General features: G+C 39.6%; 2 protein-coding genes and 1 long non-coding RNA gene across 4 annotated transcripts; all 3 read right to left on the bottom strand.

The window, feature by feature from the left end:
* Positions 1-3829: 3829 nt before the first annotated feature.
* Positions 3830-8915, bottom strand: LOC131323105 (uncharacterized). 2 transcript variants are annotated; one of them, XM_058354737.1, is made up of 4 exons: positions 8498-8915; positions 6894-7096; positions 5823-5930; positions 3830-4683 (listed from the first exon to the last, which is right to left on the bottom strand). In XM_058354737.1, the coding sequence occupies exons 1-4, from the start codon at positions 8787-8789 to the stop codon at positions 3979-3981; spliced, it is 1308 nt and encodes a 435-aa protein (XP_058210720.1). In that variant the 5' UTR covers positions 8790-8915; the 3' UTR covers positions 3830-3978. The 2 variants fall into 2 exon arrangements, with proteins under 2 accessions (XP_058210720.1, XP_058210719.1); XM_058354736.1 differs by having other exon boundaries at positions 6894-7102; positions 8498-8914.
* Positions 8916-10602: 1687 nt separating this feature from the next.
* On the bottom strand, positions 10603-15719 carry LOC131323106 (protein SUPPRESSOR OF GENE SILENCING 3-like). Its single transcript, XM_058354738.1, has 6 exons — positions 15596-15719; positions 13333-14074; positions 12877-13171; positions 12457-12707; positions 11089-11246; positions 10603-10943 (listed from the first exon to the last, which is right to left on the bottom strand). Exons 2-6 carry the CDS (start codon positions 14053-14055, stop codon positions 10712-10714), a joined length of 1659 nt encoding a protein of 552 aa, XP_058210721.1. The 5' UTR covers positions 14056-14074; positions 15596-15719; the 3' UTR covers positions 10603-10711.
* A 4161-nt stretch (positions 15720-19880) lies between these two features.
* Positions 19881-23440, bottom strand: LOC131323109 (uncharacterized). The gene is made up of 2 exons (XR_009199085.1): positions 23207-23440; positions 19881-21001 (listed from the first exon to the last, which is right to left on the bottom strand). It is a non-coding gene; the product is annotated as an uncharacterized LOC131323109 (long non-coding RNA).
* Positions 23441-24585: the final 1145 nt, after the last annotated feature.

Below are 24585 nucleotides of genomic sequence, written 5' to 3'. Positions count from 1 at the left end.
CGTCTTGGGTCCAAAAAAGATAATTGGAGCCGCTCATTTTGTTCAATATATTTTTCTTAAGGTCCCTGTAAAAAATCAGCTTCATCCAAAAACGATAAGGGCATTTGCGAAGGGTCCAAAATCGCTTTAGAATTCTTTTACAGGGATTTTGGACGCTTCGCAAATGCTCTTATCATTTTCGGATGAAGCTAATTTTTTACAAGGACCTTAAGCAAAATATATTGAACAAAATGAGCGGCTCCGATTATCTTTGTTGGACCCGAGATGGGCCTAAACGCGCGCTGTACACGCTGTCTGTGTAAAATCTGCTGTACCAGTAGTAAAGTCCACATTATAACTGAGAAGTCGCTTTACCCGTTAATATACAATTCCATCTCCATTTTTTGTAGTAAATGTATTGTCTTACCCTCAATCATTAATACTATAACCACACTTATTTTAAATATTTAAATATATATTCACACATATAAGTATATGGACTCTACACACATTGCACAAACATAAATGTGTTGGTGTTTATTTAGACGTGATCCTAGAACTACGCAACCCTCTATTCAAACCTTGTCCAAATTCCTCAAACTTAATTATGGCTATCCGCCTTTTTTGACTGAGAAATACGAGGTTCGCTGGAACCTTCCAGCAGTCAGGACAACAGAGTCGGAATTTCCAGGATACGGTCATACCTAGGAAATATCTGATCTTTCTTTTTTCTTTTTTTTTTGGCGTTTAGTTAAATACTTCTAAACTCCTAATATATCTGTATTTTTTTAATAATAAAAACATGTTAAAGATTGCTTTTCTGAAACTAGTTAATGTGTAAAAAAGCTCCCGATACCTGTAAAAAGAGCGGTGAATTCATATATGCGATAACGTGTATTAAAAGAAATCAAAATATCAAATTCGAAACAAATAAAGTATATGTATTTGTTATGGAATATGCCTTATTTTCTTTCTTTTTTTTAATGCTTTAGGGTTTCTAAGTAGTAATTTCACAATTTAGGCCTATTTTAATTGTGGCTTCTAAATTTCAATTGGGCCTATTTTGTGTAAATGAGACTAGTACAATTTTTTTTGGACCATATATATCTATAGGGATCCTAAAAATTTGGGGCCCTTTGTTTTTAAATTTTTTTAGGGGCCGGAAGCGCCGGCTTCCCCGGCCTTGGCTATAAGCCGGCTCTGTGTTCTTAAAGCACCATGTGACGGTATCGGTGGTCCAAGAATAAGTAATAATTTTTTCATATATATTACCCCTAATAACCACAAACTGCCACAAAACAACCCAGAATCTACGTTTCACATCAAGTCTATGACGAATCAAAGACCTCATTTTAATGAGCAGCCATGACAGGCCTATTTGGGTATTTTTCATTCAGGATGAAATCCTTAAAAAGAACGTGTCTGGATATATTCAATTAGGGTAGAGATTCATGGAGGGATGGAAAAATAAAGCTAAGAGAAAATCTAGGGGCAAAACTTTCAGACACAACTGTGTTCGGAGCCGTTATGTGGAACCACGTGCATCTAACCACCGTCTCCAATATCTTCAAGACTTCTACAATAGAATGCTAGGAAAAAGAAAAAAGTGACAAAGCATGATTATCATCCTTCTGCAGAAGTTCCTTCCCAAGGTTTCCCAATTCAGTTTCCTATCGTTGTTTGTTCTTTTTCCTCCTTATTTGTGATGGTTTCAGCTTTCGTTTTCGTACAATTTCCTATTTTCTCTTTTTCTTTATATTTTCATGAAAATTCATAGTATTAAACTACCAAGATTATAAAAAAAAAAAGTATGTATGAATAGATGTAAAAGCACTAACAACTCGAGATTTTTTAGGCTTCAACCAACTAAAATAAGGACTCCTTTATTAGGTTTGAGGTTTTGTTAGGGCATAATTGATCTTATGGTTAAACCACCTCCGAATGTAGGAGACTAGTAGTCAAGTCTTGAGACTTAGGAGTTTGCTCCTCTCAAAATCTCAAGTTCGAAACCTTTTTCTCAGGCTCTATCAACTCCTACGGGACGAATCCATATAAAGCTTGCTCTGACTTTGATTGGGAACCCCGTAAGTAGGCGGTGAAGTTAGTTTTCCAGAATTAATTGAGGTATAAGCTATAAGAAAACGGATGAGGTACGATGTGTCCACTATACTATTGCTTTAATCTTGGTTGAAGATTTGATGTGTGGAGGAAAAAAACTTGATACTATAATTTAGCATGTCACACTACCTACGGGCTGAGGCACACCGCATAAGTCACATTTTTCCATTATAAAGACTTACCAAACTTCCAGTCCCTACCAAGAAAATTCCATTCTAAGACTGGATCCTAGGATATCCTACAACCAGGGACCAAGTCTTATTGACCGAAAATTCTTCACCTCAATACGAAGAAAATGGTTAGAAGCTAGAGGCCCTTTGCTTTTCAGATTTTTTGAGGCCTCAACAAACTACTATTAAAATAAAGCCTCCTTTATTAGGTTTGAGGTTTTGTTAGTGGACTTCAGACCGGGGGATAATGGGTCTTACGGTTTTGTTAGTGGACTTTAGACTTAGTTTTCATCTCTTTGACCAGTTAAGATGGCATTCTCTTTTTCATGACCCAGAGGAGAAGGCAATCGAACATGGGGGAGACTGCCAGTTTTTTAGACGTTTGCAGCAGAACCATATCAGCCCTAAAGTCAGAACTTCATAGAATGCCTCAATTCTTGAGTGCAGAAGCCTATGCTTTGCTAAGAGTCACAGCCATGGTGATGAGCAGCAATGACCGAATCCAAGATCATTAAGCGGAAAGAACAAAAAAACAAAAGGAAATGCCATGGACAATAATGAGTAAAAGACGACATACAAAGAATTCTTGAGAAACTTAGTTTCAGAAATCAATTAAACAGACTTTTTTAGTTACACCCGAGGTTTTGATAAGTAGGAGAGAAAACACAAAGGAAAATGGTATTTCTTCTCCCATTCCTTTCGTTTTCTTAATCCCTTACAAAGTTCCAAACATAGTGTTTCATAAATAACCGCATAAGAAAATATCCATCGGATGATGTAAAACATCATGTGCAAACCAAACAATTGGAAAAATCTGTGCTTCGGCGCCCAAAAATCCAAGAGATCAACACGACCATAACACAAACATAATCTATCAAGACCTTATATCTATTCGTACTTTGAAGTGAAAATGTGTACTACATGCACATTATATGAATAAGCAGTTTCTGTGAGTCAGGCTATCTTCACAAAAAGTGGAGGGTCAATAAAACTTCTCAGATGAAATAAAATTATACTCATTACACAACAAGGAAGCGCATAAACAGTGAGGTGGTTAATCCACACCCTTTGTGCTCAACGTTTAATTAAACCAGACCTCAAACCTCAAGATCCATTCCCATAGTCGGTAGTGTCCCTGACACCCAATGTATTTCTATTCAATACTCCCTCTGTTTAATTTTAGGCCCAAAAATAGCATACTTCTGTGCTTGATTTTTAAACTTAATTTAAACCAAATTAAAGAACTAATTGAGATCTTTAATTTGATGTCAATAAATTTTAAAACTATTCATGGAAGTATTTTATTTTTTGATCCGAAAATTACACGTCTTTTCGTAAATCACTATCATTTAGAAATGGAGGGAGTAACTAATAAAGTTCTCTCCCTTGTACTAACTTCAGATGGTTACTTTTTTTAAAACGAGGAAAAAAAAGAGGAGAAAAACAAACCTAAAATCCCGTAACTGTTTCTCATAGTCTACAGTGTCAATGCGCTAACATATTGTAAATCTTCTTAAATTAGAGTACCTATGAAGCAATTTTAGACTACAACTTCAGTATATCAATGAAGACAAAAATTAATGCCTTGTACCTGTAATTTTAGCTGAATCCCGGAATTTATACATGTGTTCTCAGAATAAGAGGCATGTGTAACATTAGCATACAGCCTCACTGTAAAGTAATGGCAACATTTAACACATAATTATTCAAGTCAGTCGAGTTCCAATATTTTTGCACCACGCCTTAATCGTCTCAATATCCTGACTCTACTACTCGCCTGAACACCTAAAACATCATCACCTTTTGTTCTACTTCGTTTCTTTCCTGCTTTAGAAGAATCATCAATTCTGAGAGCGGATTTGGTATGGGCAGCTTCAACTCTCTCACCTTTCCTGTCAAAGTTGCGATATGAACATTGCGATTGTAACTTTTCTCCCAAAAGGCGGCCAAAATAGTAAAGTGGATCGACATAAGAAGATGATGAAGATACAATCCCTTTCAAGTTGGTTGGCTGGACTATCTTAACAAACTCCTTTATCTCAGCAAAGCATGAATGATCAGAGTATGGAACTGAATACATGTATTCATGATACCTTTCCACAGCTCTACAATTTCCATTAGGCTTATTCATGTACATGGGGCTCCGAACTTTTACATTTAGTTTTTTTCCATGGCGAAAAATTGAGGGAGATGAACCAAGCGCATTAGTGTTCCCTTCAAGGGGTTTCACCAACCATGGAAGACCAGATGGCATAATCCCTATAGTTGGGCGCATCTCATTTAGTCCCTCCAAAGTCTCAATGCTAAAACTGTAGCGAGGGACAGCTCGCACTCTAGTTAGAGAAGTTTTGGTTGTGAAGACGTCATGGAACCCAAGAAGATGCATAATTTGCAGACGCTCCGGCCACACCCAAATCTTCAAAGAAACAAAGCAAGAAAATATAAGGAACCATTGGTCATTGTTCATTCAAACAAAATTACTATACATAAGCAGCTAATAATGCAATTGTCTTTCTTTTGGTCTTCTGGATATCAAGAAAATCTGTAACCAAAAACAAAAGAATATTAACTAATTTCCACTTAGATGTGTCACTCAAGTGCAAGGTGGAGGGAGAGAGCACAAGCATATCCAAAAATACAAGAAGGAAGCACCAAACTTATGTTCAAAAGAATCACAAAGTTATGGTCTAAACTCACAATATTCTTGGCTTAGTAAAAGTGTGCAAATGTCCCAGTTTAAGGGATTTCTTCTAACCTACATAATCACCGCAACGGAAGACAGGAAAAAAAACTAAGTAGGTCAAGTATAGTTCCTATCCTGAACTAATTTAGAAACGTGATGTTATTGCTCCAGTAGGTGCAGCACCATTATATTTCTGAGATAATTCACTCAATCTTCTCCATAGACAACGCAGTTTATGTAATAGCAAGTAGAAGACACTTCAGGTGGACCTTCAGTGTAGTCTGTGCCTTAGGGATGATTAGTCTCATTCTCATCTCTTTTTTTCTTGTCCTTGTCCTCAGCAAGTCTGGTCTTGTATATTGTTGTGCAATGGTCTGAGTAGTGGTCCTATGGAGTTTTCTGGAGTGTTGAGCTCGACCAGGCAACACAGAGGTGGCAGTTCCATGGTTCACACTATTTTCAAGTTATCCCTAGCTGCAACTATGTATTGGCTGTGGAGGGAAAGGAATGGTAGGCTGTTTCAGAATCTCTGCAGGGATTGCTCCTCCTCTTTACAAAACTTAGTTAATCATAGGGCACATTCGTGTAAGCCTTAGCTCTTGGAGGAGGGTTAAGGCTTCTCATCAAAACTTAGCCACTGTTGCTTCATAGAGGATTCATAGGAAGGTTTTTTATCAGGGATTGTTTTGGGACTGTTGGTGGGTTTTTTTCTGTTTTCTTTTGGTTGAGTTTTGAGTCTGAAACTCTATGCCAGGATTAGTTTACCTGAAAAAATAAGTCGAAGACACTATTCACTGCACAAGCTGTTAAGGCCACACCACATACAGAGACAACCCTAGCTCAAAATTTCTTTCACTGAGGAATGAGCAAACCTTAATTTTTAGCACACGTGCAATATGAATTAAAAGATCTTCTTTGCCCAAAGAGTCGATACCGATGATGATGTCATGTTTAGGATGAGAGGCGATCACATCAACCACCTGTAACCGGCCATAAAACAATTAAATGTATTATCAGAAACTTGCTAGTTCATTTCCATATACAATCACAAAATGAAGTTCGACAGAGGATATATAATACCAAAGGCCCATACCATGTCAAGGGACGAAACTCGGGTTCAAAGTGACCGAGTTTCTGAACATTTTACTTCAGTCTGAAATGAAATCACGACAAAAAGCTGAAACTTGATGAAACACCCAACCCACCCCAACCCACCCTCACCCCCAGACACAAATCCAATGGAGAAGTAGGTATGTAGTTTAAATTTTGAAAGCAATAAGAAACCATTCTAGTTATGGATTTCAGTTTGATATTCTTTTGATTACCCATCCGGGCCTTTTTATCCAATAAATACCCCATGAGAGATACCTAAAGTGATAATTATATTACACCTTTTTGTTTCACATTGCTTTGTAAAGGTCCATCTCGTTGTCTATTTCCGTATGCCAATCATGTTGCCATTTTCTTTGCTGCCAATAGCGCTGAATTTGCATTTCTGTAAACCTGCCATGCATGTTTTCAACGTATCCCTCAAGCCCTCCAATTATTAGGCATATGTGTTTGGTGAAACTGGTACCAATTTGGTTTTGGCAAATGCACATTGTTCAGCCATCATAAAGAACAATAATAAAGACCAATTTTTTAAGAACTCAGTCAGTTCCACCTCTCCCTGACATTCCCATCAATGGATAAACACATATTTCTGCACTTGTTTAACAATCATCAACAACTGCAAGAATCATACAGAGCTGATCACAAGCCACCCGACAAGCATGTTACACGACATATAGTTTATGTCAGGCTTATTGGACTTTGGGGGGAAAGATGAAAAAGCAAAAACCTGTAGATTAGTTAGTTTCCCTTAGGTTACAAGTCTATTAATTCAATTCCACTGCATAAAAGGTGGAAAGTGAGGAAATCTCGCTGTCAAAGAAAGCTCACACCTGTTTAGCAGCAACTTCTCGAGAGGGAAAAGAATATGACGGATTACAGTAAGTATTGTCCAGGTAAAGAATGTCAACTTTATCATTCCCGATGGCATTTAGTAGCATGCTCCTTCCAATCTGTGCCCTTGTACTAGTTGGTTCCCATCGGAAATCCCCAGTAAAAAGCATGCAGCCAAACTCACCACGAAAAAAGTACATGACTGCACCTGTCAGTTGAAAAACCAAGAAAGCAAATAAGAAACTTTTCACCCAGATTATGTTACAGAAGAGGAAAACAGACAGAAAAAATAAAACTACTCCTATGCAATGATAAGTCAACATAACATACTGATGGATGGGAACTGTGAAACTGGCACACTGAAACTCCCAAGATAGGAGTAAAAGCAAGACAAAATTTCCAAGGTTTTTGAATCTATATCAGCAATGCTTATAGAGCTACCATCATTTTTTGGCTACTCATGTGGTCCAAGAACAGTACAGTCAACCAATGGTGGATTCACTTCATCCAGAGAACTCTTGATGTTCATCGTTTTCAGACTCGAGGTCCAAACGGGAATGAATTATTTTTAGTTGCAATAACCTAAGGTCTAAGAAGCAGGGACACGTCTACCGACCTCAAGTATCTGTGTTACGTAAGTGTCGGGCACAGACAAGGTAGTATAATTATTCAAGTCGGAAATGTAGGAATAGCAACTCTTCAGTCAAAACAGAACTCCTTTATTTATCTGCGCCTTCCTCATTTTTATGGCGCGATGCATTCTCCTTCCATTGGAATTAGCATCCTGTTGGATAGTGGCAAGGGCGACTATACAGTAGCAGAGTAGTATACTATACAGTCGTTGCAATGAAGTACATACCGAATCCCTAACAATTACACGGAATTACAAACATGATCACAATTATTGCTGCTGCCGACAAACCGAATTCCTAACAATTACACGGACACCCTAATCTCCTAAAGAATTTTACGAGACGGTAACAACTATAAGGTAGTATAGCATTCAGAAACTCACTGAAAGAAAGTAGCACTGCAAACGAGCCAAGCCGAGCTTTGACGGGTTTGAGCTCGGCTCTTTTACTAAACAGGCTTAAAACTCGAGCTCAACTCGTTTGTTAACTAGCCGAGCCTTGAGCCAGGGGCAGCTCTACTAATGTTTTAGGAGGTTCAAGCAAATCCCTAGGAATGAAAATTTTGTGGTACTGTATATTTTTGCAAACCCCCATGGGTGGCTCTAAAATTTTCTATACTATTGCATATAATTTAATATTTCTTTCATTATGTCTGCACTGAATAAGTCGTACAAAGCCAGAGGGAATGAAAATTTACTCTAATTTGTGAGTAAGTAGATCATATAGCTCAAAAAAATAAAATAAACTAGGCCCAATAAGTTTTCAAGCAAAACATTATTGCGATTTTATACAATTTTTTGTCTATAATTTTATCTAAAAAATTTGGTCCCAGCTGAGTTAAAATCCTGCAAAAACTTAGTCCGTTTGCAGCCTTACATAAGAAACTTATTCACTTACAACCTCCATCGAACAATTGGAGAGCAACAGAAGCAAGTTGATAACAGAACCAAAACGCCTGACCGAGAGCGTACCGGGGCAGTGGTGAGCGTCGAAGGCCATGACATCGACGGTGGTAGCGGATCCGGTGGTCGGAGATACCAGAGAGACGGAGTGCCATTGACCGATCTCGAGAACTCGAAGCAGAGAGAGCTTGAATCCAGGGAACTTGAAGGGGAAGAGCTTGGCCGTGATTCGAGAGCAGAAGAGAGGGCCGCGTTTCCACGTAGGAGACAGGCCGCTGGTGTGGTCGGCGTGGAGGTGGGTGAGGAAGTAGGCCTGGCTGCCGTCGGTCCACCGGTCTACCGATATCATGCTTCTGTCCATTGCTTCGGTTTGTTCCCTGAATTCGGATTCAGAGTGATTGCGTGGAGAGAGAGAGAGAGAGTCAGAGTGATTGCCTAGAGAGAGAGAGAGATTAGTTTCGAAATCTAGGGTTTAAGCTTGGCTGGTGCTTTTGTGTATTTAAAATATTTAGGCGAGTGGCTGATAACCGCTAAATATTTAAATATGTTTTTTGGCGGGGGCGTTTCATTTTCATTTTCTTTCTCTGAGTCTGATCAGAAGGGACTTTCCAATTTCTTTTGTCCTTTTTCGCACTTTTCAGTTTTCACCCTCACACTTCTTCGCCACTCCAAAAGAGGGAGTTGCGTCCAATGACCCTTGTGCGATGGTTTCTTCCGGTTGTGCTGCTACAGAGTTCAAGGTTGGTTGTCGCTTTCTCGCTGGTGGCTTAGAGTCATTTGATAGGTTTGAAAGGCCTGGATCTGGCAAGAATTTGATCTCCTATGGTGGTATGAAGTTTCGTCAACGACAGAAATAAGTCATTATGGAGGCGAGAGTTTCTCTTAATAAGCCGCCATTGCCTTTGGGGGATTCAGCTAAGAGGTTCTGTTTTTTCCATATGCCCAGCCTCTCGATTGTGAAAGTTAAAGTTCAGGAGCCATCTTTCACGGTCAGCCATCCTTGTAGCCATGATGGTCTTATGTCTCATGAGGTTTGTGTTTCTTTTGAATGGCAAAAAAAAAAAATTATAGTTGTGTTAATGTCCTAGAAAGTGATAGGTTAGTGTGCCTGATCTTCTTTAGTCATTTTTTGATGGAAGTGGCGGAAGAGATGCCTTCTTCACTAGCTAGTTGTGTGATTGTCTCTCCAATATTTGACCACCATCAGCTGAGAGTTGAGGACTCCTCATCTAATAGGGTTTGAGATAGTTTTCAAGATTCTACTTTGGGACCTCAGAACTTGCGGGCTAAGAGGATGTGTCGTTCTGATAATATCAGGTAGAGGACTATGATAATGCTTTTGTGAGGCACTTTGGCAAGCAGAAGAGAGCAAAGGCGCTTTAACAATGTCTAAGGTAGGATCAAAAAAAAAATGTCTAAGGTAGTAATGGGTGCAACAAGGCGCTACCACATCCCATTCGGAGTAAGTGGAAACGGGAAAGGGTTATAGAAGATGATCCACACACCTCAACGTCATGCATTTCTTTGATTTATCTCTTCTGGTCCTAATCTTGGTTTTACAGGGTTATGGTGTATTCGGTGTTGCTGGCCTCGGTGTCCTGGTGGCGTTTTCTTTTGGGACTTTGTTGTGTGTCCTTTGTCATGGCCTTTGTAAGCTTGTCGGGTCCGAGCTTTGTTGCTAGGTTATGTTGTCCTGGCTTTCTTTGGATTTTCTTTTTTCTTTGGGTTGTGTTGTACTGGTGGATGTTCTACAGTTTGTCTCAAATTTATGATATGCTATTATGTTTGTGTTCCGGAAGAATAATTGTGTAGCCACACCCCTTTTTACAAGCCCAAATGCGCATGCACACTTGCTTTTAACACGCTCAAATCCACACGTGCACACACACAAGTGTGTGTTTGTTGTACCGTGATTGTAGATTGATTGACTCCCGAATGAAGAAGACCACACGGTTGACCATTCAAAATACCATCAATGAAGAAAACACATTTTTACATTTGAAGATAATTCAAACACTTGTTTAATCCATCCTCCAGGGATATGGCATTTTACCATCAATGAAGAAAACAAGAAAGAGGACAGAAGATCAGCGGGAAAATAACATAGCCATCGACACCATAAAACCTTATATGTAGAGTAGTAGTAAAACAGTCGCTCAGTCCATGAAGAACACTTGGAACTGTTACCGCTGATGGTGATAAAGTACAAGGAGTACAAAAAGAGTATGATAATATTGTTTAACCATAAGTTGGGAGTTACAAGTCTCTTCCCTTCAATCTCAATTACTGATCACTGCTTTTGCCTTCTTCCTCCGAAGGGTGTGGACTGTACTTGCTCATTAGCTGGTTAAGGGCAGTATCAAAATCCTTCTCCAGCTGAACCTCTTCCTCAAAATGCCTCTTATTCATTGATATTTTGTCATCTTCGTAAGCTTTCACTAACTTCTCCCTCTCAGACACAAATTCCTCCATCTCTTTGTCCTGAGACTTGACAAACTTTGCAAAATCTTCCTCCCTGTTATACAGACAAAAGCATGTGAAGGTCTAAGAAAAGAGAGCAACTCGAGGAGTAAAAATGTGTTACAAACTTCGCAAAATCAAACCCCAATGCATTTCATGCACAATCATGTAGCATCCATTACACATCCAAGGCAAATTACCTGCGATCACGATCCCCCTTAGCAGAAACATGTGTATTTGATTGTTTCATCTTCTCTCGCTCCTCCTGCTGAATCTTCTCAAACTCGTCTTCCTTTGCATCCCTAGTTTTATGGATGATTTCAAGCTGGTCTTTGAAGAATTGTTCTTGAAAATCCATCTAATGAGACATGGAAAATAAATGAAACAACCAAATGGTGAGCAAATGAACAGAGAGAACAAAACAAATTACTAAAACCAAGAGCCATCGAAAAAAGATCAGAGAAAAATTCCAACTAGAAGAAACAATAAACTGGAACACCATCTGTCCACTAGGGTCTAGGGCGAGGGAGAGGACTTCCAATGCTATTAAAAGATTAATCCCAAACCCGAAATCCAAAGCCACACAGTTCGCACCATACCATAAGCCCGCCACCCGCTTCATGCTCGAGTGCAAATGCAAAACAAATGCTGGCATCATACTCGACAACAATACCAAACATAGGACCACTAGGAGAGGTCCCAAATGCTGCTAGAAACTCATATTGTGCAAGTAGATGGGTGCATCAATCAGATGACAAGGGATGACGATCTGTTTAAAGTACATGAGGATGTGGATTCCATTGAAGTACATGAAAATAAAAACAAAAAAGAGAGAACCTCGCAACAACTTATCGTCAGCAAGAATACCTGCTGAAGTAAAAACCATGTCAACTTTGTAAGGACATTGTTTTCAGTCGCATACTTCGATACTAGTCCAGCTATTTTATCTTTTTACTGAATGATTTCAGTATAGGTCCTATAGGATGCACGGTTGAAACTACTGACATTAAGAGGATAAGCCAATGTAAAAAACACATGAATATCTGAGACGTGAAAAGTTCTGGAAATGGCAGTAGCAGTGTGAACAAAACCGTTGCATATAAACTTATCACTGTTAACTGAGTCAAAATGCACATGAGACTCCATCTCTGCAGGCAAAAATAGAGCCTACTCAATTTGGGCATGAACCAGAGGATTCAAAATTGTAATGTTTATGGGTCCTTAATCAAGTACATAAGAAGAAAAACCAGACAACTTAATGCATCTCCTGAAGGCATTCCAATCACTTCCGTCAATGTCTACGCAAAATCATTATAAGAAGCAAGATGATCGACTAAAGGTAGTGAAAAAAATGCATGACACATTAACAGTCACGGCTGCAAGGGTTATGCTCAAAATTAAAATGGTCACAGCAACGAACTCCTCCACCAGAAGCTATCTTAAAAGACCACACCCACTGACTGCAAACGGCAACAATGCAGGCAATAACAGTTACCAAAACATCTAATGCAAACTCCTTGTCCGGACATCAGACAGGATATTCAATTTATATCCAGCCCTGTTATTACCTCTTCCTTGTTCTGCTCATGATGCATTTTGCTCCTTTGCGTGACAATGCGGTTTTCCTCCTTGGTCTTGCGCAACTTCTCAGATACTACTCCTAAAGACTCTTCAAGAGCTTTTGAACGTCTTTGCCCTTTAGCCACTTCATCCTTAAACCAGATCAACTGCTGGTTATCTTCACTCATTTGTCGCATTTGGTTCACAACCATCTCCTGATACGACCTAGTCTCAAACTTCAATCGGGCGGCTTTGTTGCCTACTCAACAATAAAGCATGACCAAACAAAGGAGGTACTCAATTACTGGAATCATAATAATATAATAGAAATCCAACTAGTATGCCTAGCCTTGCCAATTCATGGACTTGTGCCACCAGACGCACGCACAACACACACACACACATATACAGAGAGATAGAGAGAGAACCATGGCAGTGCTTATTAAAAACGTCCAGGTCTTGTTTCTCTGCCATGTAGCCATAAAGTTGGCGCTTTCCACCAGGACAGAATAGGACTGGACGACGATCCCAAGCGTCCCTATCGGTTCCTTGTTCCTGGAAATGGTTATGAAGACTTTCGGCCTCTAAAAAGCCCATTGCCGAGTTCTCAAAAATCAAAACACTCATCCCTCGGTGCCCCTGTGGGCCATAGGCATGTCGAGCCTTCACTGGAGAGTATGAACTAAAGGAATCAAGAAGCTCTTGATTTCCCATGCCATGCCACTGCAAATACAATTGCAAATCAGAAATTCTAATATCAAGCAGAAAACTTTTTAATAACAGATACAATGTGGCAAGGTTGCTTCATCCAATGCCATAAACACACATACATCCTACGTCAGGAATCGTGCTCGTAGTAAAAAACAGTGCAATGTTAACTGTACCTTGTCATTTTCATCCTGCTCAAGCCATGTGTTCATAATGACAACCATTGGCGGCCAAACAATAGAGCGATCTTTGATCCTTTCATCAAGACCCTTCCACTTACCAAATGCTTCACCAGCTGCTATGACTGAAGTGCCCCGCCTGCGGAGCTCTTCATCCAAAAGTTCTGCAAAATCTCTGTGCAGCTTCACCCTCTTTGATCCTTTTGTTTTGGCATGCATCATGAGTGGCTGCAGACCTCGATACCAGTCAATTGCACCAGGACCCCCTTTGCATGCTGGGCAATGCCACTGTCTTGATGGACCATGCATATCATCCAAACTTAGTTTGTCCAAGTTTTCAAAAAAAACCTTGAACCACTTACTATTCTTGCGGGAGTCGTGGCTTTTCTCACTCACATCAGAGTCATATTCGTCACTTAATAGTTCATCCTCTGTATCAACTTCATCTGAGTCATTGTCATTTTCAAACTTGTCATCGTCGTCATCAACAGGAGGGGGGTCCAAGTGTATGGTGGTCTCTCCTTGTCCTGTAGCATCTTCTGAAGACTGACTACTGGCAGCAGCTCTTGTATGCCAATTCCACCCGTGCTCCAAAGGAGGAGGGATTGCTCGTGGGGAAGGGGTGTTGCTGTTGCTCTCAAAACCTCTACCAGCTGAATGGGGCCTTGAATTATTTCCTCTGCCCAGAGGCCCTCTCGAACCCCCTTTTCGTGAACTCATTATAGTTAGCACCCTCTTCCTGTTCATGTTTTGCATTAGAATGTCAGATAGCACAATGTGAAACAAATGCTCAATAAAACAGAACAGAAGCCTGCCACCATTGGCCAGGCAACATTATAGCAGCTTAGCATGACTACGTTGAGAATAAAACAGATGAAAAGTAGATATCTATGTTCACTCAGCATAGCAGATAATTAAGAAAAAAAGTGTCATTCTGAATTAGTGACCCAATGGAGAGCTTCATAACTTTCATCAATCACTCAAAGTGATATGTAAAAAGAACAAATAGGAAAAACTCTCACATACACACTCACACCCCACAAACCAGACTCCATAAAAGATCATAAAAATTGAATAAAAAACAACACAAGACAAATATATGATGCTCTTCCAAAGCTACTTCTACACGGGTCCACAATCAATCCCAAGTCCCAAGCCAAATCAATCATGTCAATTGCAGTAGAGTACCTAACACATGCATAGATACATCAACAATTTACATGCACGTACAGATCGTAGGAAAAAAAAATATTATACTTAGAAAATATTTTTACTGAGCTATACCTACATCAAAGATATCCAAATGAAAGAAGCACAACATAACAGCATAGTGAAACCAGATACATTGCTTGCAACTTAAACTCATTCAGCTTCCAACAGGTGCATACGAGAATTAAAAGACCATAAGGCATAGATTGGTGGAAATAACCTTATCACCTTAACAACTTCCTATGAGCACATCTCTATAATTATTCATCAAAGGATTGGCATCCTATCATATTCATGTCAGCATCATAATGCAATGAGTTAAAAACCCCATGGTAGAAGTTAGAACAAAAGAGTCAAGTGAGGACAGTTTCACAAGATCAAATGTGAATACAGCCATTCAAGATATTAGAAAAACTCAAAAGCCTCATAAATTATTTTGATATCTGAAGTAATCTTCCCCAAGGACCCAAACTGGAAAAAAAGAAAATTTTGTTCAGAGGATCGGAATCAGCACCAGGAATTTCAGCTAGGGCTGCCATAGATATATCAACAAAAAAGCACGTCATGAACACAGATGCACAAACACACAATCGAAAGTACACATGCACAAGAAACAACTTGACTTGACTAACAAAAACACGGCCTTATCCAGTAACGAAAAATGAGACGGAAAAAAAAAGACGGCAGAATTAGAAAAAATTGTTCAACGAAAAGAAAGCAGGGCCATATCCAGTAACTCTAACTTGACTAAAAAATATACAAGGGAAACGCATATATTACCTGTAAATGTATCTATTACATAAAAGACACAGATCTAGATACATCATAGAGGAGCAGTGTGTGTGTGTGTGTGTGTAATCAAACGGAGAAGAGCGATTCAATAGGAGCGAGAAATGAACCGATTCCATTCATGAATGTGCATTCCATATAGAGAGAAACGGAAGCCAAAGGTAGAGTTGGAAGATAAATAGAGAGGACAGAAAAACCCTAACAGTCGAACGAACTCCAGGCGGAAAACAGGAGAGAGAGAGAAAGAAGAGAAGGAATGTACCTCAGGATCAGAGTAGAAGGCGCCGGTAAGGGACGTAAATCGAAAACGGAGCTTCTGTAAATAGAGAGAGAGAGACGAGAGGAGGACGAGAGTAAAGTGGCTTGGGGAATAGGGAGGAAGCAAAATTAGTACACTCCTGCGACCCTTTGACTCCTTTAAGTCTCCTTTAATGACGCACAAAAGGGTCGGACAGCAGTACTCCATCCGTCCTACAAGGGTGAGTTGTCTTACTGCGTTCCAGAATCGAAATAAGAATTTATTTTTTATCTAATAAGAAGCTTTATTTCGAAAAATAAAAAAATTAGTACTTATTTTGAAAGAATTTATATAGGTACCGATCAGTCGGGGAGAGAAATCATACCGATTGTCGCGCCGGGCCATCTCCGGCCATCGGACGGCCGATCCGAGCCGTCTAAAAATTTAAAAAAAAAAACCGAGGGGCTGATGCGGGAATCAACGGCATCCGAGATGTGTAAGGTGCTTGATCCGAGCACCCCTTTTTCGTGTAAAATCATATACACGAAAAAGGGGTGCTTGGATCAAGCATCCTACACATCTCGGATGCCGTTAATTCCCGCGTTGACCCCCTTGATTTTTTTTTTTAGAATTTTTGGACGGCTCGGATCGGCCGTCTAGTAGCCGAAGACGGCCCAGCACGGCCGTCGGTGCGATTTCCCTCCGCCGACGCCCATTTTCATAGTAACAGTCTTATTTTTTGTATAAGGCAACTTCAAACTCAAAAATCATGTTTTTACGCAAATAATTTTCTTATCACTATAGATCTTGTTTGATAAATCTCATTGAGATCTTTAATACGATGCAAAAAAATTGAATTTTTTTTTCATTTACATTATTTTTGAATTTGAAAATGTGAAAAAAACTTTTTATTTGAGTTTTGTGGAATGACCCTTCTTATTTTTTAATGAAAAGTTTCAAAATAAGTTTTGTGGAATGACCCTTCTTATTTTTTAATGAAAAGTTAAGTACTTATTTTTTTTTAAAAATTTCGGAACGGAGCCTTAAACCTTAAAAAAATTTAAGTTGATTTTGTCTTTATTTACATTTTTTCGCATTTGTTAATTTTGCACTAAATTTTTATGAATTATTAATTGATAATTGATAATGTCATGACACAAAATTCTAGTGCCACGACTTCACAATGGTTTGACGTATTTACCCTTGAATTGAAGGGGATGCTGATACATACACATCCCTTCTCTCTTCAGTGACCCTCCCTCTATCTCGATACACGCATGCATCTCTTCTCCCTTCAGTGATATATATATATATATATATATCTCTCTCTCTCTCTCTCTCTCTCTCTCTCTCTCTCTAATACGCATCTCTTCTCTCCTCCTGTTACTGTTTGAATTCAGTACCACAACAAACCTTCTTAATTGACCAAAGAAGACCCATCGAAGCCAATTGATACTGTCGCGTCGGCGATGAACCACCCTCCCATCCCTATGCTTATCACAAACCCTCAACAGGTTGTTCACGCACTTCTACTCCGTCGGAATCTGTAGCGTTGATAACCCTGCCTCGATCTGCCCGTAGTCCAAAATTGAAGGGGCTCTAAATTCTGGTGTCTCTTTCTTCCTTTGTTTACGGCGATACAGAGAGCACGTGGTCGATTGAAGTAGGGCCTAGTCTCTTCACCGCTGAAGCAGCTCCGACATTGACTAGATCTGATATGTATTTATGTATTGGAAATCCTAATCATGGGTAGTAATCCACGCTTAAAGTCGAATAGATATTAGGAATTGATTTTCCGAATACTCAACGTAATGGTTTGTCTCAGTTCTCGAATGCCACTTCAGTTGTGAAGAAATGTGTTTTATTCCCAAAGGTTTGGGTTGGAGCCTAGGCCATTTGCTGAGAAAATTAATGAAGAGAGAGGAGCAAGGTTTAATTTCCTTGTGAGGGGAAATTTCTGCTTTGAGGATAAAAAGGGCAAATAGCAATATTGTGTTGTGGCACTAAAGAATCGTGTCGTGGCATTAGGGCCTTCTTTATTGATTCTGTCTTTATTTGAATTTTTTTTGTGTTTGTTAATTTTGTACTAAATTTTTATGCATTATTGATTCGTCTCGACGAATGGAATCGAAAAAGTAAAAAAATTATTTTTACCAAAGTATTTTGGAAAATAACTACTTTTTAGCAAAATAAGTCAACTTATTTCACTTATTTTGCTAAAAAGTGGTTATTCTCAAAATACTTGAATAAAAGTAAAAAAAAAAAATTACTTTTCTGATTCCTCTCGTTGAGATGAATCAATAATTCACAAAAGGTGGGCACAAAACTAACAAATGTAAAAAAAAATAATCAAATAAGGACAAAACAACTTAATTTTTCTTAAGTTTAAAAGAACTCGCCCTAACTATTACAGTGGTACTCCATTTGTCCTATAATGTTTGTCGTGTGTGCAAAATAATTAATAATAAATAAAGTAACGTATTTTTTCAAGATACAGTTCAAAATCTTCATAAATTAAAAAAACTCATTGATATCTAGTAAGCTGTTAAATTTTTTTAATTTTTTCTGGCAAAAAAATTATATGATTTTTACGTTCTTATTTTGCAGTCTGTACAAACATTATCAGAGGGAGTTATAATATCCCAAAATTTTTAATAAATAAAAATTTCGTGATATTATTTCAAAATCATTTTCATTGTTTCCGATTTGCTAGTTAATAAAATTTGATTTAATTAGTTAATTTCCGTTTAAATTCAATTTGGATGTATTAATATCCACAAAAAAGGTATTTTCTTGGCTGTCAAGATTTCTGTTCTGTAATCCCAAACCAGGGTTAGTCTTAAAATATTTTCAAATTTTTCCAAACTCAAAAATCGGACTACCATACACCGCGTGATACGTTTCCGTCCCCGCGATAATAATTCTTCCTCCCAAATCCCCTTACCATTTCCAGCCGCCCCACTTTTTCCACCAGGCGAGCCCCTCCCCATTTCCCTTATCTTTTTTCTCTTTTTCTTTTCCCTTGTCCCCTCCTTTTCCCAACATATCACCTCACTCCTCCCCCACCTCATCATTATACTAAAAATACTACTCACATAATATCTCCCACACAATAGCTGACGTCATGATGACGTCGGCAAAAAACGACGTTGTTTTGCTATAAAAAAAAACAGGTTGCGCTTTCTCGGTTTTCCCTTTCCATTCCCTTCCCTCCCCACATTCACAATTAGAGAAGATAATAGAGAGAGAGGGGGGGCCACCACCACAGTCGGCCCAGGCACAAGGCCTTGGCCTTGGCCATCTCCAAGATGCCCAATTTTTGGGGCACCCTAATTTTTTTAAGTATTTGGATTGGGTAGGACTCTTATTAGGAAATGCTCAGTCCAAGTTTCAGAAGCAAGGCTCAGTCTCTTGAGTATTGATACTGAGGCAGTAGAACTTTCTACTTATAAAAAATTCTTTGTTTTCATTGTTTCCTTCAACTAGTGATGTGAGACTATAAGTAGTAGGCTTTTTTTTGCAACTTGTTTCTCCTACGTTGAAAAAGGAAAGACTTAATTGGCAAAGTGGATTTAATACTATAGTTTTGGCTTTCTCTGACTGTTTTTTTTTTTTCATAAAAATTGTCAAGCGTTTGCTTAGCTCCAAACCTCGCCTTCAAATGTAAAGTTGAGAAAACCCCAAGCGTACGGCTAGGTCGTCGGTAGCATAATATCCGGAAGTCCGGGATGGTTCCCACAGAAAATCAAATATAACTTAATTCGGATTGGAGGTTTTATGAGATAGAATTTTGGCGTTTAAGACGACCAACTTGATTTTGCTTTAACGGTGGAAATGCTAAACACGAAAAACTAGAAATGAGATTAAAAACTTTAAAAGAGGCAAGTCTAGGGATCGTCTAACCCTTGACTAAAGCTGTTACCGGTTCTCGATTATAACTCAGGCGAGAGTCACGACCGTGTGCTCACGCCCGGAGGATTTATCTTAAATGGCTAAGTTTACGAAAGATGTGATTTAACGAAGGCGAATCAACTTGTTTTTAATATTTATCGAACACATAGGAGACCACGAGCCCTCTGTGAGCCGCTTGCCAAGACCGCTTGACTAAGCACCTTACCAAGGAGTTAACACCTCTTGTTTAGACCAAAAATGCAAGTTAAGCCCTATTCCGAAAACCATGATTTTAAGCCTGATGGTTCGAGAACTAAATAACAACCTATGTCCTCGGGAAAGAGTATCCCGAGACTTAGCCTAATGACTACTCACACATACTTAAAGCATAGAAGAAAATATAAAAACGAGACATTACTTTTAACCGAAGAAATTGAAAACAAACTTGATATTACCAAAGATCTAGTCCGTACAAGCAACTTTAATAAACGAGAAATTAACAAACGATAAATACCTTAAGGAGTTCTTGAAGAAATTAACACAAAAGCTTGAGAGCTTTTAATGGAGTTCTAAAAATTTAAAAGACTTAAAGTGATATATGACAAGAGATCCTCAAGAAGAGAGAAGGAAGCCCTATTTATACAAGGTGGCTTCTTCTCTCACAAAATATCTCAAAAATATCCTAAAAGTAGCCAAAAGTGAAAAATATCCCAAAAGTGAAAATGTAGCAAAAACGTGAACATTTTCTGCAGTATGTACCGATACTGGCCAACTCCTCGTACCGGTTCATAGCCTTCAAAAATCTGCCAAAAACTCTTATCATCACAGACCGGTACTGGGCAACCCCCAGTACCGGTTCATACATGGCAGAAAACTGTCTTTGTGCCTGCCTTGGTCTTAACAGCCCGACGACGACCCAACGCTCTCTCCCTTCTTCATTAATCACCCGACGGGACTTGATGGGGCGCCGCCACAAGGCCTTGGATGCTTTAATACTTCCGACAGCAACCCTTAGCGATAAAAACCGCCTTAATGCCACGTATTTCCTGAAACTATCAAAACACAACCTTACGTGCAAAATGGAATAAAAATAATAAATTAGGGAATCAAACGCTACAAATTAAAGGATTTTAGGCGCCAAGACTTTACAATCTTAGCCACTTATCAGCGTTTAGGGCATCATTCTTAGAATAGGCATTAGGCATCCAAATACCTCGGGCTGTGTCACGCCCTCAATTTTCAACATAAATAATAAACATTTTTAATAAATAAAGTCCTCGCTGTAATACAAATAATACCCCAAAAGATCTTTTTGTTCACTGTTCTCAAATAAAACAAATATTACATTCTAACTCGAAGGCCCTAAATCATCAAAATACCAATATCCTAGGGAAATATTATTACAATTTACAAATACTATCTTTCCAAAAAAAAATGCTCTTTCAGATCTTGTGCTATGAAATCCTTCTTGAATACCTTTTTAAAGGTTTGGTCACAAATGCACAACATGTACTCCATGTCAACTTCCTTGAATCGTACCTGAAAATGATAGGGTGAGCTACACTAGCCCAGTAGGAAAATCTATACGCAAGCTATATGAAAATGTGATGAATCATACACCTAGACTGAGTGATGAGACGAGATACCACAAGAAACGTGAGTTTTCCACCACAAACGAGCATACTACAACCAGGGGATCATAATTTCATAAAGGTATTCCTAACAGCTCATGCGTCAAACTAGAAGCATAAACCAACTCGAATTATCCTAATTAGATCACAACTTATCCTCAACCGTCACTTGTCCATCGCTACACAATTACTCCATTTTGCCTCGATCCATACGAATATGTGATGATCATGCACCAACAGTGGTAGGTGAGCAACATTATACATGTACAACGAACCCCAAGACGCTAATAACAATGAGTATATCTATCAGCAGAACAACACAAACATATCATTGGATTTCCTTTTTTTTAACATAAATAATTTATCTTTCATTTCTCAAGTATTAGCCACTCCATGCAACAAGAACTAGTTTCCTTGATTTGTACCGAACAAGAGGCTCAGTGAGGAAGAATAGTAATCCAAGATACGGTTCAAAGTCGAACGACAAGCCAAACATTAGATTAACAACTTTATCTCTCTTTTCATTTCTCAAGCAACACAGGTCATAAGTCTAGCTCAACCAATCAACAATGCGTGATATGTGATGCAAAGCAATGCACCGGGCAATGTTGGGCCCCGTAACCCCCGCCAAGGTCCCACCAAGAAGGTGAACCGGGCTCCGTCCATAATGACGTGAATTTCGGGCGGTGTTGGGCCCCGTAACCCCCGCCAAGGTCCCACCAAGAAGGTGAACCGGGCTCCGTCCATATTGACGTGAATTCCGGGCGGTGTTGGGCCCCGTAACCCTCGCCAAGGTCCCACCAATGAGGTGAACCAGGCTCCGTCTATATTGACGTGAATTCCGGGCGGTGTTGGGCCCCGTAACCCTCGCCAAGGTCCCACCAAGAAGGTGAACCGGGCTCCGTCCATATTGACGTGAATTTCGGGCGGTGTTGGGCCCCGTAACCCTCGCCAAGGTCCCACCAATGAGGTGACCGGGCTCCGTCCATATTGACGTGAATTCCGGGCGGTGTTGGGCCCCGTAACCCTCGCCAAGGTCCCACCAATGAGGTGAACCAGGCTCCGTCCATATTGACGTGAATTCCGGGCGGTGTTAGGCCCCGTAACCTTCGTCGACATCCGAAGTTGGATACGACTCCATCCATTGTCCATATGCTATGACATGCCACACCATGATACATACAAAGTTCGATGTCACACGTAGCCGTAACACTCGAATCATAGGTCCATAAACATCATTCATTATGCACAATCCATCCATAATCAATCTCACATCCATTATCGAGTTAAAACGATTATACAATATCATTAAAAATTGCATACTCAATATTTTTCAATGATTCCAACGCCAAATTATCACCAACTTACTAATGTTTAAAACCCACAAGGACCCATAACCAATAGCATCATTTAACCATAACAAACAATAAAAAGAAAACGCAGCCCGATACCCTGCCCAGATTTTCAGATTTTCGTTCAATCTTCTGAAAATTACTATAAATCGAGTTCTTAATATTTTTGAGTGATTCCAGTCCCAATAGTTGCGCGATTGAATGAAGCTTAAAAGTCACGAAGGAACCCTTGTCAAATCTGCCCTCAAAGGGTGGTTAAACAGCGGTTTTCCCAGGCTACACGAATCTGTCGCGCAGCATGACAGATTGACACACCTCCACTCAAACGGACATAACTTTCTGTGTACTAAGAGTTTTAAGACGATTCTAGTGGCAAATGAAAGCTGACTTCAAGACCTTCGAATCGATATAAAGTTTGCATGAAACGGACATCGGACGAGGAAGTTATGGCCATTCGAAGTGGGCTGACATCCAGAACACGAGACAGATTGCAGACCAGTTTTCTAAAAATCACCATCAATTCAATTCTCGACGGTTTCGTATGATTCCAGCGGCATTAGAACGGGCTCTAAGTCTACTCTATTTCATACGAAGGAATCAAAATTCTATCATGAGTTTAAGAAGGCGTAAAACCCCAAAAACAAAGACAATGTTTCTGCAGAATTTCGGAAATGGAACAAACAACCTCAAACAACGAAACAAAGCACGATCTAGGTACATAAACACCGTATAAACGCATAACAAGAGTAAGAGATCCCTACCTCATGGGTTTTGAGCAAAACCCGAACCTTTGACCAAGTCAACCAAGCTCCCACGCGGTCCGATCATGATTTTTCTTGGATATTCGGAAAGCCCATGCACCGTATAACAACTTTAATTCTCGGACCTTGTCCGGAATCACCCCCTAGGTAGATGAAATCGAAGAGAGAAGAGAGGAGGAAGTTTTTCGGAGGAGAGGAGGAGAGAGAGTGCCGAGAGAGTGAGAAAAGAGAAATGTGAGAAAGTAGTCTCCTGGGGAAATTGTAGAAGTGGGGAGCAATCCTCCGCTTCTCGCACCACACTCACACGTGCACCCTTCACACAATTACTCTTATATCCTTCCACAAACACGTCACACTGAATATCCGCACTGTCTATCTTGACGGGCTATACATTAAAAAAAATATATATATAGCCTAAAAAAATAATACGGGTCTCTACAGGCTGGCCCTGGCCACCACCTTGACAACGCTTCCCACCTCCACCGGCGACCACAGTTCCCACCTCCACCACCAAAACCCAACCCCAACGCTTTCCATTGCCGACGAACGCCACCACCACCGACATCTAGGTAGTCCGACGCCCCCCCCCCCCCCCCCCCCCCCCCCCGCTCTCTCTCTCTCTCTCTCTCTCTCCCTCTCTCTCCTTGTTTCAATTAGTATCCTTAATTGAGTTGTTGAGTTGGTGGGAAAAAAACCCCTAAATTAAGTTGCTGAAAAGAAACCCTAATTTGAAAATTATGGCTTCAATTCGAAAATTAAAGTTTTATTTTTTCTAATAGTGAAAGAGTTTATACTTTGGATGGCTGTTCAATATCGAGATATGGTTGAAGATCATACTTGATGATTTTGGTATAGTGGAAGACAATATTGGTAGCATGCAAATGGAAAATCCTCTTATTAATTTGTTTTGGAATCATGCTAGCATTATCAATGGCTCTCATAAGTGATATGAGGATACCAGTAGACGCACATTAACACTTAGTCCACAAGGAAAGCATGAAATTACCTCCATGTTCTTATAAGTTGTAATCTAAAATTCTAGAAGCTTGTTTCACGTGAGAAACAACCTTAAAATCCTTTCTATTTAAACGTTGCTGTTGGAAGAGTCGCTAAACAATTGTCAACTAAATGATGGCAAGCTAAGCAGGAGAATGCAGCTGATGGTAGTTTTCATGCATTCCTATTTCTTTACTTTTGTTAGTATCGCAGGAGATCAGGTTGACTTCATTAACTTCGTTTACCTAGAAGCAAAGCCCGTGGCATCCCCTCCCGCTCCATAGTCAGAGCAACAATAAGGTTCTTCGAGCTACCTTTACTCCGTTTATCTAGCAATTGGCCATGTAGTTGTTGAACCAATGGAGGACCTATTCATAGCCACC

The sequence above is a fragment of the Rhododendron vialii genome, chromosome 4a, assembly GCF_030253575.1.
Source record: "Rhododendron vialii isolate Sample 1 chromosome 4a, ASM3025357v1".
NCBI classification, from domain to species: Eukaryota; Viridiplantae; Streptophyta; class Magnoliopsida; order Ericales; family Ericaceae; genus Rhododendron; species Rhododendron vialii.
This window is presented reverse-complemented; position numbering and strand designations above follow the sequence as displayed.